We start from the raw sequence: 14,706 nt of genomic DNA, 5'->3' as shown, positions 1-14,706 counted from the left end.
CAAACTAGAAAATGAGCTGGAGTCACTGGGCTGTGTCGCAGAGATAATCCTCTGTGTAGAGGTCTGCTTTTTTAAAACTCAGCCCTGCAGATTTTGCTGGTGCTCTGGGAGTTAACAAATCAACGCCATTCAAGATTTATCCTTCCAGAGCTACTCCTGGTGGGAGACCTGCGTTTTTATTTTTGTTTTTGTTTTGCCAAAGATGAAAGCACCACTGTCCCTGGCATCTGAGAGTTTTGTTCTTAAGACATAAAAAAAAAAAAACAAAACACAACTTTGTTTCTTTTCTTTTTTTTTTCATCTTGCTTCTCTTCAACTCCATCTTTCTCAGACTGGTTTTTAAAGGCAGGGGTCTTCCTCCCCAGCCACGTGCATTATCTTGCACTTTGCATTGACACCACTGCTTTATTGTGATGCCAGGGACTGGCATGAAATGTGGATTTTGAAGATGTCTCACTGGAGGTGTCTGATTGCAACAGAACTCGAGTAAGTCAGTAAGCAAAGCAGCTGACAGATAATTTCAAGGGGCTTTCATTTTATTTCCTCTTCCATGGCAGAGTTTGTGATTTTGAACCAGTGGTCACAACCTTTAAGATCCTCAGTTTCATCATTTGCAAATACTAGCTGGTTATAAATAAGGTGGTGCAACTAGGGAAGCTAAAATTCTTAAAAAGGTTAATGGCAACTTGAGATCAATGCTAATTCCTTACATAATTCTGTTTAGATAAAAAAATCTGTCTCAGCTGGGCGCAGTGGCTCATGCCTGTAATCCCAGCACTTTGGGAGGCTGAGGCAGGTGGATCACGAGGTTAGGAATTCAAGACCAGCCTGGCCAAGATGGTGAAACCCTGTCTCTGCTACAAATACAAAAATTAGCCGGGCATGGTGGTGGGCACCTGTAATCCCAGCTACTCAGGAGGCTGAGGCAGAGATCGCATCACTGCACTCCAGCCTGGGTGACAGAGGGGAGAGTAGGTCTCAAAAAAAAAAAAAAAATCAAACAGGAGGGAGGGCACCTTGTCAACCCCACCTTTGACACTACTCTAGTTGAAAACAAAATCAACCCGGGTTTAGGGAATGAGACTTCATAGGAATTCTCACCTCTTTCCCATTTTTTATTCACCATCAAGAAAGATATAGTTGGCTTTGAATTAAATACAGATTTCTAAGAGATATACCAGGCCATCCTATGGAAAAATTTAACATTGAGGTAATTGCAAAACAATGTCTATGCTATTTTGCTATGTGGATGACAGGGAAAACACACTAGAAAAATGTATTTTTAATGAAATGTAGCTGAAATGTTGCTTTTGGAGCATTTAGTATTCTTGGACACCAGCTTGGACAATTCAGGCCAAACTGTACCAGCCCCAGGTTAGATTATCGACTGGGAGTCAGTACCTTCTGTGTCAATGATTATACATTTACTTCTTAAATTTAGGATTTTAGCTTTTAAATTTTCTTTTTACATAAAATCAAGGAAAAAAGCCTTTCATCTCCACTGCTCTCCTATTTCACTTGCCAGAACAATTGGTAGTGATTAAGAAGCCGTCCTACATATAATGTGGTTAGTTAAGTGGTCTAATGCCCCAGTTATCCAGTTAGTGGCAGGCAGTGAGGTGGGGATTTGGTTAGTAGAGCCAAACAGAGGAGCGGTAATCTAATTAGCCTGTTGCCATCTGAGGCCGTTGGCTAAGATAGGGGCTAACTGGGTGTGGAGCAGTTTTGCTGGGTGAGGTTTAGTTTCCAACGCTGTAGGAATCTGCTGCTTCCAAAAAGTCTCCTTTAGAACTATCCCCTAGCAGAGAATGTCCATCAGCCTGTAGATTGTCTCATCAACACATCAAACATGCTCTACCCAACCCCCGCCCCGCTTTTTTTTTTTTTTTTTGCATATAACAATGTCAGAGACAGCCAGAACTACAGACCAGATTTCCAATGAGGTCATTTGTTTATATACTTTAGGACCAACCTAATTTCTTTTTCTGCTGAGTTTCACAGCTAGAAGGGCCAGAGATCTGAGTGTGGTCCCTACGGTGGGGTGTATGGCGGTACCCAAAGACCTTTGCAGTTTGGCAAGTGGTTGTTTCCTCTTGGAAAATAGGTATAGAAGGGACATTTTATTTTAAATGCTGGAAGCCAATGGCCATATGATTTAGAGAGCATTGAACTCTGTAGGGAGTGAAGGAGTTACCTTTTTCTTTTCTTTTTTTTCTTTTTTTCCTGCTCTGTCGCCAGGCTGGTGTGCAGTGGTGTCATCTTGGCTCACTGCAACCTCCGCCTCCCAGGTTCAAGCGATTCTCGTGCCTCAGCCTCCTTAGTAGCTGGAATTACAAGCATGCGCCACCACACCTGGCCAATTTTTGTATTTTTAGTAGAGACAGGGTTTCATCATGTTGGCCAGGATGGTCTTGATTTCTTGACCTCGTGATCCACCCACCTTGGCCTCCCAAAGTGCTGGGATTACAGGCGTGAGCCACCACACCCAGCTGACCTTTTCCTTTTTCAGCCTCATCCTGTCCCAGATCCCGGCCCTTTCTCTTCTGGTATCCCCTTTTCTGATGTCTTTCAGCCACAGAGTGGTGGCACGATGATATTCTGGCCTCTTAGCCACCCAGCTTTTCAGATTTGGGTCCCTGGGTCTCCAGGGAAGGATGGGCGGGGGATGGAGGAGTGGGGGAGAGGTGGGTGGCAGAGGAGGAGTATAGAAGGGTTTGTGTTTGCTCCCTCTGTTAAACACTTTAGAATATTGCCCATTGTCCTTTCCTGTGGGATGGGATTGGTACAAAGGCTCCTAAAACTGGAGGCAGTTGGTTCTCTTTGGTTCACCTGCTCATATGCTGCCACCTAGTGGTTCCTTCTCCTTTAGCACTCTGTGTGAAGCGTAGGGGGACGTTAAGGACACTACTATATTGCCTTTATCTCACTTGGGTTTTTTTTTCCTCCTAAACCTAAAATTTCCCCTTTTCATTCCATGCAGTTATCCATCATACACGAAACTGTTTTCTTCTTTTTACTCTTGGATCAGATAATCTGGAAATGAATAGTTGGTATAAGATCTATGTTTTTTGGAGTAAGTTAGAGCCCACTAACATCCCTGTTTGCCCCCTTGTTTCTCTTTTGTGATGTGAGATGGGCGTCTTACTCCAGTGCTGCAACATGGTCATTACAGAGGAGAGGCAGGCTACCACCAATCCAGGGCTTCTCTGAACAGGGATTTCTTTTTTCTTTTTTCTTTTTTTTTTGAGACGGAGTCTCACTCTGCCGCCCAGGCTGGAATGCAGTGGCGCGATCTCGGCTCACCGCAACCTCCGCCTCCCGGGTTCAAGCGATTCTCCTGTCTCAGCCTCCCGAGTAGCTGGGATTACAGGTGCATGCCACCATGCCCGGCTAATTTTTGTATTTTTAGTAGAGATGAGGTTTCACCATGTTGGCCAGGCTGGTCTCAAACTCCTGACCTCGTGATCTGCCCGCCTCGGCCTCCCAAAGTGCTGGGATTACAGGCGTGAGTCACTGCACCCGGCCAGTTGCCTGTCTTTCAAAATTTCTCCTGTAGAGAAATCAGGCAATAATAGCAGCTACCTTTATTGAACAGTTATTATGTGCCAGGCATTGTTCCAAGTACCATTACACATGTTAAATCATTTAATCTTCCTAATCACCTAATGATACAGTGAATAGAGTATATCCCTTCTAAGGTGAGGAAACTGAGGCATAAACGGTCAAATAACTTGCTCCAGAGAGCACAGTAGACAGGGAACTGAGATTTATTCCCAGGCTGTCTGGTTGCAGATGTTATGCTGTTAATCACTATGTTTTGCTGCCTCTTAATATGCAGGTAACCTGAGTGCTAGGTACAGACAACAGGAAAGGGAAACAGGGAGCCCTGTATCCATACTTGAGCCCTCCTCAGAGCATTTCCTCAGCCCCTACCTGGGAGGTGTTGTAGTGGAGGACACATGGGTTGTTAACTAACCCGAGGCCTGAAGAGGGACTCTTCAATGTGCTGACTCCAAGGCCTTGCTTCTGGTTCTGTCTCGTTTTGGAGATTCAGCACATAGGAAAAAAACCAAGTAGCTGGGTGGGAGCGGTGGCTCATGTCTGTAATCCCAGCACTTTCGGAGGCTGAGGCGGGTGGATCACTTGAGCTAAGGAGTTTGAGAGTAGCCGGGCCAACATGGTAAAACCCCGTCTCTATAAAAATACAAAAATTGGTTGGGTGCAGTGGCTCAGCCACCCTGTAATCCCAGCACTTTGGGAGGCCGTGGTGGGTGGATCACTTGAGGTCAGGAGTTCAAGACCAGCCTGACCAACATGGTGAAACCCCGTCTCTACTAAAAATACAAAAATTAGCTGGGTGTGGTGATGCACGCCTGTAATCCCAGCTACTCGGGCGGCTAAGGCAGGAGAATAACTTGAACCGGGGACGGGGAGGTTGCAGTGAGCCAAGATTGCGCCACTGCACTCCAGCCTGGGAAACAGAGTCGAGACTCCATCTCAAAAACAAACAAACAAACAAAAAACCAAAAATCAGCCAGGTGTAGTGGTGGGCGCCTGTAATCCCAGTTACTCGGGAGTCTGAAGCAGAATTGTTTGAACTCAGGAGGTGGAGGTTGCAGTGAGCCAAGATTATGCCACTGCACTCCAGCCTGGGCAACAGAGCAAGACTCTGTCTCAGAAAAAAAAAAAAAAAAAAGACAAAAAATAAACAATAGACGTGGATTCCAGAGAAGATTCTGCTCTGAAAGACAATTCCAAGTCTCCTTTTTTCTCTGGGCTTTTGTTTTCTCTCATGCTATCTCCACTTTATTGGGAGGTGGTAAAAATGCCCAGAGCTGACATATTGATATCATTTTACAAAAAGGAGCTCAACATCATCACACATGGCAAGGAACCACATCCCAAGTTTATTTGTGCTTTTCAAACCAGCCAGAACAACCAGCAATGTCCTCCTCCCAAGGTTTCCTTCTCTCTCACCTTCTTTGTGAAAAGCTTGTGGAAAAGGCAGATGTGGTTGTGTGGACACATTTAGAGATGGGGACGAGCTATGACTAGGCTGGTTTAGTAACAGGTTTGATGAACGTGCCTCTTCCCACTTGTCTTACTGGTAGCTTACAGTCACTCTGAGGTGTCAGAGACTTGGGTCTCTTCAGCAAAGAGAGGAGTCCAAGGCGTTGGTGGGGTGGCAGAAGTAGGGAGTGGGAACTTTTGATGATCAGTTTCCTCATAAAGGCAGGAGAGAGGGAAGAATATATTTCCTAAAGGAGGAAAAATACATAAATTTGCTTTTGTGATTCAAAATATAGATGTATTAAAGGGCACAGAGTATAATGTTTTCCCCCTTACCCTGTCTCACAGTTTCTCTGTCCTTGGAGGCAACCATGTTATTATTTCATGTCTCCCTCCAGAAATATCCCATACAAATATAAACAAATAGGTATATATAGTCTCCAGTCCTTTTTTATACAAATGGGGCAGATTTGGCTCCCATTCTTTGCTGTTTTATTTTTTTTAAACTTACCAACATATCTCAGAATGTATTCCACACAGTTTCCCTTTCTTTTTTACTGTTGCATAATATTCAATTCTATGAATGTACTATAGTTATTTGACTAGTTCTCTGTTAAACATTTAGGTCATTTCCAAGTGTTTGCTATTACAATGAACCGTATGTGCCTGTCATTTTGCATATGTGCAAGTATAGCTGTAGGATAATTTCTATTTTTTTTTCTTTTTTTACCCAAACCAAAAATGGTCAATAGGATAAATTCTTTTCTTTAGATGGAGTCTTGCTCTGTTGCCCAGGCTGGAGTACAGTGGCTTGATCTCAGCTCACTGCAACCTCCGCCTCGTGGATTCAAGCAATTCTCCTGCCTCAGCCTCCTGAGTAGCCGGGTTACAGGCGCCCGCCACCACGCCTGGCTAATTTTTGTATTTTTAGTAGAGACGAGGTTCCGCCATGTTGGTCAGGCTGGTCTCGAACTCCTGACCTCGTTATCTGCTCCCCTTGGCCTCCCAAAGTGCTGGGATTACAGGCGTGAGCCACTGCGCCTGGCCAGATAAATTCTTAGAAATAGATTTGTTGGGCCAAAGACAATGAAGAGATAAACAAATAAATGACAGAGTGAAAAGGGTGAATTTGTTTTTTATTTTTATTTATTTTTTTTGAGATGGAGTCTCTGTCACCCAGGCTAGAGTACAATGGCGCGATCTCGGCTCACTGCAACCTCCGCCTCCCAGGTTCAAGTGATTCTCCTGCCTCAGCTTCCCAAGTAGCTGGGATTACAGGTGCCCGCCACCATGCCTGGCTAATTTTTGTATTTTTAGTAGAGATGGGGTTTCACCATGTTGGTGAGGCCGGTCCCGAACTCCTGACCTCAAGTGATCCGCCTGCCTTGGCCTTGAAAGTGCTGGGACTACAGGTGTAAGCCACCATGCCCGGCTGGCTGGATTTGTTTAGATTTGACAGAAAAATTCCAACCCTCTATACTTGTGGCCATGAAACAGTCTTCATCAGGAAAATCATAAAGTCAAACCTTGAGTGACAGGCCTGAGCTGGTGTTGTATGGTTGTACAAGGGCATTGGAGAATAAGATCTATCCTTATGTATTTTCCTAAATGAGTTCACTCAGCTGCTGCAGCACACTAGAGTGGGCTCTGGTCTGGACTCCAAGGAGTGTTTGTATCACTGTCACACTGATGCCATTCTTTACCCCCAGCAGTGAAGACTGCTCCTATTTCAGGCCAGAAGATGGAGCTAGTGACAACATGCTGGTCTTGGGGGCCCTCCATCAGAATCTTAATTCTAACCAAAACCCACTCTGCACCAAAGTGGCTCCCACTATTACTCCACCCAAACCAGGCACCCACCCCCACTATTTTGAAACACAATGTGGTTCTTGCTAATAAAACACAAACCTATTCTTTTTCTTTTTTTGAGACAGGATCTTGCTCTTTCACCCAGGCTGGCATGCAGTGGTGCAGTCATGGCTCACTGTCATCTCAACCTTCTGGGCTCAAGCATTCCTCCCACCTTAGCCTCCCAAGTAGCTGGGCCTACAGACGTGCACCACCACACGTGGCTAATTTAAAAAAAAAATTTTGTAGAGAGGGGGGTTTCACTCTGTTGCCCAGGCTGGTCTCAAACTCCTGATCTCAAGTGATCCTCCTGCCTTGGCCTCCTAAAGTGTTGGGATTACAGGTGTGAGCCACTGTGCCTGGCCCTGCAAACCATATTCTCTATTACTTAAAAGTTAATTTGATTATGTTCCATAGTTCCAATATTTCATATGTTCCAATATAAGGAATCCTCATATTGGATTCCTAATCTTGGTCAGTCATATTGCAATATGTGGGGATTTTGGGGAAATGGTGCCCTGGGTTTGAGAGCTGGGGATAAACCTAGATCCATCCCTGTGGCAAAAATTGCTAGTTTTATCCCAATATCCATTCTTCCCTTTGTATTTAATCATGAATCTCCCAATTCTAAGCTGGACACAGGGCTATAAGCTTTCTTTACAGCTTGCTGTGTCCATATATTCCAACTTCTGACCAATGGAATGTGAAAGGAAGTGTGTGTGCAACATCTGTGAAGTACCCTTAAAGGAAGAGGGTATGCTTTTCTCTCTCTTTTTTTTTTTTCTCAAGACAGTCTTGCTCTGTCGCCCAGGCTGGAGTGCAATGGCGTGATCTTGACTCACTGCAACCTATGCCTCCCGGGTTCAAGCGATTCTCCTGCCTCAGCCTCCTGAGTAGCTAGGATTACAGGTGCACACCACCATGCCTGGCTAATTTTTTGTATTTTTAATAGAGATGGGATTTCACCATGTTGGCCAGGCTGCTCTTGAACTCCTGACCTCATGATCCGCCCGCCTCGGACTCCCAAAGTGCTGGGATTACAGGCGTGAGCCCCTGCGCCCGGCCTGACCTTCTCCTTTTATCTTTCCTGCTGTGCTGTGTAGGTTGCAGACAGGATGGCTGGAGATTGAGCATCTGTCTTGGCCTTGAGGTAACCTTGAGAATGTTGGGCACACAGAGAAGAACAAAAAGAAAAGGTACCTGGGACTGGATACCTTGGACCACTTACCTCTATATTTTTACAGAAGAGAAAAATACATTTCTGTGTTAATTTTTTTTTTTTTTGAGACGGAGTCTCACTCTGTTGCCCAGGCTGGAGTCCAGTGGTGTGATCTCGGCTCACTGCAACCTCCGCTTCCCGGGTTCAAGCGATTCTCCCCAGTAGCTGGGATTACAGGCGCCCACCACCACACCTAATTTTTTTTTTTTTGTATATTTAGTAGAGATGAGGTTTCACTATGTTGGTAAAGCTGGTCTCGAACTCCTGACCTCAGGTGATCTGCCCACCTCGGCCTCCCAAAGTGCTGGGATTACAGGTGTGAGCCACTGTGCCTGGCTTTCTGTGTTAATTAAGTCACTTTTAGTTTAGATTTTATGTTGCTATTAGTTGAACCTTATCCTAAGTGACACTGTCCCCAAATTTAAGAAAAAAACAATTCCAGAGGCATTTTCTTTCCATCAGTGGTGAATCACTAGCATTAGTATGAGAAATGAAGAAAAGCTACTTCACTGGCAACTCTCATCTTTCAGAGAAACAAAGTAGTGGCCCACAAGTTCCACTCAACTATTAGGCAGTTCATTGGCCATGGTTCTGATACCTGGGTTTCATCTTTCTTCCACTTCAAAGGCAGTGGTGAGATACTCCTTTGGAACAATCCCAACGAGGCTGTTCAGTTCTCCCACCCACCAGCCATACATGTTATACTCCTGAAAAGTGAAAAGAGGATAGCGTCAGTTATAATTTGTTCATGCTTCTGCTCATTTATTCTAGTGATTGCATGGGAGATTCTGTTTGGTGGTTTCATTGTTGCCATTATCACTGTGAACTGTTAACTTCCCTGATGGGATTATTAAATTTAAAAAAATCATCTAGAGGAAGAGAGCAAGCACTTTCCTTTTGCCATCTTCCTGTCTACATTGTAAAATTAGCACATTTGATGCCCTTGCTGAACCTGAAGAGCATTTTTTTTTAAACCAAGCCGAATGGTATGGCTTCTTAGAGAAAGTTGGGCACACATTAAATTGCCAGAACACTACAGATATTCAAGGGGTCAAGTCATAGTTCAAATCAATAATATTTATCAAGCATCTTCTATGTGCAAAGTGCTGTTTGAGTTCCCATGAGGTATGTAATGATGAATCAGAAGATTGCTTGCTCCTTGGGAGCTTACAGCAGAGTAATGGGCTTTGGAGTCAGACAGACTGAGATCTAATCCTCGCTTGGTCATTTAGTAGTCACATGACCTTAGGTTCTCCTAGCTTTAGCTTCTTTGTGAGAGTAGGGATAATATCTCCCTTCTATCTTGTGGGGATGTAAATTGTATCACTGAAGTAAAAACAACTGAAAGTGTTTGATACATAGTAGATGCTCTAAACATTAGATTCTTTCCCTAGAACAGGTGAGAGGTGACAGGTACATTAATAATGACAGGCTAGTCACAGAGAGGAACAAACAAGAAAGAGGATGAGAGGGTTTTAAAGAGAGTTTAAGGGGTAGTCACAGAGTGAGGATGCAGCTCCTTGAATACAGAAAAGCTTCTCAAAAGCACAGCAGATGTTGAAGAGTATGGGGCTATTTCTTTTTTTTTTTTTGAGACGGAGTCTCGCACTGTCGCCCAGGCTGGAGTGCAGTGGCAAGATCTCAGCTCACTGCAACCTCCGGCTCCCACGTTCAAGCAATTCTCCTGTCTCAACCTCCTGAGTAGCTGGGATTATAGGTGCGTGCCATCACACCCGGCTATTTTTTTTTTTTTTTTTAGACAGAGTCTGGCTCTGTCTCCCAGGCTGGAGTGCAGTGGCGCAATCTCGGCTCACTGCAACCTCCACCTCCCAGGTTCAAGCGATTCTCCTGCCTCAGCCTCCTGAGTAGCTGGGATTACAGGCGCGCACCACCACGCCCGGCTAATTTTTCTATTTTTAGTAGAGATGGGGTTTCACCATGTTGGCCTTGATGGTCTTGAACTTCTGACCCCAGATGATCCACCCGCCTCAGCCTCCCAAAGTGCTGGGATTACAAGCGTGAGCCACTGCGCCTGGCCACAACTGGCTAATTTTTTATATTGTTGGTAGAGATGGGGTTTCATCATGTTGGCCAGGCTGGTCTCAAACTCCTGACCTCAAGTGATCCACCTGCCTCGGCCTTGCTAAGTGCTGGGATTACAGGCGTGAGCCACTGTGCCCACTCTGAGTATGGGGCTATTTCTGATAGCACCAGAAAATGTTTTCTTTCTTTTGAAAGAAGTAAAATTAGAATGAAAAAAAAATTTTTTTTTTTTTGAGACAGAGTCTCACTCTGTCGCCCAGGCTGGAATGCAGTGGCACGATCTTGGGTCACTGCAACCTCCACCTCCTGGGTTCAAATGATTTTCCTGCCTCAGCCTCCTGAGTAGCTGGGACTACAGGCTTGCGCCCAGCTAATTTTTGTATTTTTAGTAAAGACGGTGTTTCACCCTGTTGGCCAGGGTGGTCTCGAATTCCCGACTTCGGATCTGCTCACCTCGGCCTCTCAGAGTGCTGGGATTACAGGTGTGAGCCACTGTGCCTGGCCAAAATAAATTTTTTTTTTTTGAGACGGAGTCTCGCTCTTTTGCCCGGTCTGGAGTGCAGTGGTGAGATCTCAGCTCACTGCAACTTCTGCCTCCTGGGTTCAAGCGATTCTTCTGCTTCAGCCTCCTGAGTAGCTGGGACTACAGGTGTGCACCACCACGCCCAGCTAATTTTTTGTATTTTTAGTAGAGACGGGGTTTCACCACGTTGGCCAGGCTGGTCTTGAGCTCCTGACCTCGTCATCCACCCGCCGCAGCCTCCCAAAGTACTGGGATTACAGGTGTGAGCCACTGCGCCTGGCCCCGAATGAAATTTTAAGTATGGGAAATATCACATATTCCAGTTCAATTGGATTTGGGGTACCAAAGAGCTAACTGCTTCTTTGTACACTTGGTTGCTGAGTACTATTAGGAAAAACAAAACAAAAGAAATAAAACCAGATTGGTGATATGTAAAATTCAGAGTCCCTAGCATTATCTGGTGATCTTTTTATCTCTGGATGCATATAATTATCATAGAATTATGATATCTAATATCTCCCCTCCTCAAACTCTTGTTGCTTCTGACAACCTCTTCTCCACCTTCAAAGGGAAAAGAGAAGCCATCAGATTTGTCAGCCACCAGCCACCAAAGCAGGAACTTACCTGTATTGACAACCATCTTTCTTTCCCATTAAAGTCGGGGAAGCACCCCTCCCCTGGTTTAAGACTACCACTCACAACACGCACTTGCAACCCTTCTCCTTTCTTTCCGAGAGATGAGGTTCTGTGGAGACTGACCATTGCCTGTAAAGTAAATGGCTCCTTCCACCAGCACTGAATGGTGTTCAAGTTTCTCTCATTTTTTAAAACAACCATTAAATAGCTGCCACTGATGTCTACTTCCCATTTCTGCTAGTCTATGCCACACTTGTTGGAAAAGTTTACTCACTCACTGCTCCAACTTCCTTCCTGTTCACTGTTGAAGCCGCTCTCATCAGGCTTGGTTGCCATCCTCTATCTACTTAGGCTCTCTCTCCATGGTCTCCTGTAACCTCTGCATTGCTCAAATTCCCTGAGCACTTCTCAGTCCTTAACTTACTTGATCTCTCAGCAGTGCTGGCACTATTGATCCTCCTTGAGGCCTTTTATTCTCTTAGTTTCTATGATAATTATACTCTCCTGGTTTCTCTCCTTCTACTTCTACTTCTTCTCATTCTCCTTTGCAGGCTCATCTTGCTCAATTCTGCTTTTTCATGTGGTTGTTTTCCAGGGTTCTGTCCTGGCCTTCTCTTCTGTCTTGATGCGCTTTACTAGAGCAATCCCATATATCTCTGTAGAGTATCCACCATGTCTGTGTTTATCACTCATGACCACAGCTCCACCCCAGGTCTGTACTGGACCCCAATAGCCAAGTGCATTCCACCAAGCTGTTCAAACTCAGTATGTCCTAAATTTAACATGTAATCCTGCCTTCACCTCCATCCTGACTCCAAAGCTATCTTTGCTTCCTTGGTTCTCTATCTCAGTGAGTTGTACTACAATGCACTGTTACCCAGGCTGGAATCTCAGGAGTCATTCCCAATTTCACTTTCACCTTCTTCTTCTTTCTTCTTCTTTTTTTTTTTTTTTTTTTAAGATGGAGTCTTGCTGTCTGTTACCCAGGCTGGAGTGCAGTGGTGTGATCTCATGATCTCAGCTGACCACGACCTATACCTCCCAGGTTCAAGCAATTCTCCTGCCTCAGCCTCCCGAGTAGCTAGGACTACAGGCACGTGCCACCACGGCCAGCTAATTTTTGTATTTTTAGTAGAGACGAGGTTTCACCATATTGGCCAGGCTAGTCTCGAACTCCTGACCTCAGGTGAGCCACCCGCCTCGGCCTCCCAAAGTACTGGGATTACAGGTGTGAGCCACTTCGCCCAGCCCCATCCCCCTCTTCTAATCAATCCTTGAGTCCTGTCGATTCTCCCTCTAAAATATTACTAAAATCCTCCATCTTCTTTCCGTTCCCAGTTGCCAATACCTTAGGGTCATGTAGCTATCGTCTCACGTGAGAACTACAGAAACAGTCTCCAAGTTAATCTCTGTATCAGCATTCTTCTTCTCCACTCTATTCATTGTGCAGCCAGACTCGCTCCCTACAGTACACATTGATAATGTCACTGCTCTGCTTGGAAACTTTCGGTGGGTTCCCAGTGCCCCTTGTTAACTGGTTTTTGTTTTTGTTTTTGTTTTTGTTTTTTTGAGCCATAGCTCCTGTTGCCCAGTCTGGAGTGCAGTGACACGATCTCAGCTCACTGCAACCTCTGCCTCCTGGGTTCAATCTGAGTAGCTGGGATTACAGGTGCCTGCCACCACACCTCGCTGATTTTTGTATTTTTAGTAGAGATGGGGTTTCACCATATTGGCCAGTCTGGTCTTGAACTCCTGACCTCAGGTGATCTGCCTGCCTCGGTCTCCCAAAGTACTGGGAATACAGGCATGAGCCACTGTGCCCAGCCACCCCTTAACTTCTTAACAAAGTAGACAAGGCCCTGCATGACCCAGTCCCACTCACTGTTCAGCATTGTCACTCACCTCCTAGATTTAGTGTCCCTTAGTAAAATAGAACTTGTCTCAGCTGCTCCCATGGGCCACAGGCTCCCTCACCTTGGAACCTTTCCTCTGCCTGTTTAGCCTCTACTTCCCTTCTCATTTCATGGGGCTTACTCCTAAGCAGCCTTCAGATCTCAGTTCCTGAGTTACTCACTCTCTAGAAGCCTCTCCTTGACACTCTCTGACTGTGTGGGGTCCTGGTTACACGGTCCACAGTGCTGTGCCCTGTGCTTTCCTGGAAAAGAGCTTGTGATTACACTGCCTTCTATCTGCCTGTCTTTGTCTCAGTGTCAATCACTAGTTGGAAAGTTCTGAGGACTGGACCTTGTTGGTTTTGTTTGCTTTTGTGTTCTCAGCATTCAGCACTATACCCAGCACAGAGTGGGGCCAAATAAATACTTGTTAAATGAGGCCGGGTGCGGTGGCTCACACCTGTAATCCCAGCACTTTGGGAGGCCGAGGTGGGTGGATCACCTGAGGTCAGGAGTTCGACAGCAGCCTGACCAACATGGTGAAACCCTGTCTCTATTAAAAATACAAAAATTAGCTGGGCGTGGTTGAGGATGCCTGTAATCCCAGTTACTCGGGAAGCTGAGGCAGGAGAATTGCTTGAACCCGGGAGGCGGAGGTTGTGGTGAGCCGAGATCATGCCATTGCACTCCAGCCTGGGCAACAAGAGCGAAACTCCATCTCAAATAAAAACAAAACAAAACAAAACAAACAAAAAAACTTGTTAAATGAGATTATGATGAAATGAAGGGGGCAGTGGGAATTTGTATTGTTAGTTGAGCAGATTTAGTTACAACTAACTCCAAGATATTCCCCTGGTGATTGAACTAGTTGTGGCAGAAAGAGATCAACTACCTTTGGAGACAGTCTCCTCAAATGGCTCCCTATACAACAATAAGAGTCTGAAATGCCACAAGAAGTGAGACTACTGAGTTGATCCTTTTAGGACCAGGGAATTGCCTTGTGAAAATCAGCCTTAAATAACTAAATGTGTCTGTCTGCCACCTCTTCCTACACCACACCTTCTTTTCTTGTTTTGTTTTCTGAGACAGGGTTTCGCTCTGTTGCCCAGGATGGAGTGCAGTTGTGCAAGTATAGCTCACTGCAACCACTCCTGGGCTTAAGTGATCCTCCCGCTTCAGCCTCCTAAGTAACTAGGACTACAGGTGCATTTCACCATGCCTGGCTAGTTAAAAAAAAAACTTTTTTTTTTTTTGTAGAGATGGGGTCTCCCTATGTTGCCCAGGCTGGTCGTGAACTCCTGGGTTCAAGCAATCCTCCTGCTTGTTGGGATTATTGGAGTGAGCCACTGTGCCTGACCCACCACACCTCATTTCCTCCCTCTCCCAGGCCAGCTTCTCCCTACAGTTCGCAACGTCTTATGGGAAATTACCTATAATTCTTTAGCTTTTTTTTTTTTTTTTTTTTTGGGAGACAGGATTTCACTCCCTTCACCTAGGCTGAAGTGCAGTGGCATGATCTCGGCTCACTGCAACCT

The 14,706-nt window shown here is 45.3% G+C and overlaps 1 protein-coding gene across 5 annotated transcripts in view; it reads right to left on the bottom strand.

The window, feature by feature from the left end:
- Positions 1-569: 569 nt before the first annotated feature.
- The window catches only part of SKAP1 (src kinase associated phosphoprotein 1), a 328,721-nt gene continuing 314,584 nt past the window's right edge, over positions 570-14,706 (bottom strand). For 4 of the 5 annotated variants that reach the window (XM_034941523.3, XM_003827495.5, XM_008952854.4 and 1 more), the window contains 2 exons: positions 8,676-8,784; positions 571-5,258 (listed from right to left, as the gene is read on the bottom strand). In XM_034941523.3, coding sequence (XP_034797414.1) covers positions 8,683-8,784 — 102 coding nt within the window. In that variant the 3' untranslated portion in view covers positions 571-5,258; positions 8,676-8,682. Of the gene's footprint in view, positions 5,259-8,675; positions 8,785-14,706 lie in introns of all 5 variants that reach the window. The other variant, XM_057300243.2, reaches the window with a different exon arrangement.

The sequence above is a fragment of the Pan paniscus genome, chromosome 19 (genome assembly GCF_029289425.2).
Source record: "Pan paniscus chromosome 19, NHGRI_mPanPan1-v2.0_pri, whole genome shotgun sequence".
Lineage (NCBI taxonomy): Eukaryota > Metazoa > Chordata > Mammalia > Primates > Hominidae > Pan > Pan paniscus.
Note: the sequence above shows the minus strand (reverse complement) of the source record. Positions and strands in the feature narration are given on the sequence as shown.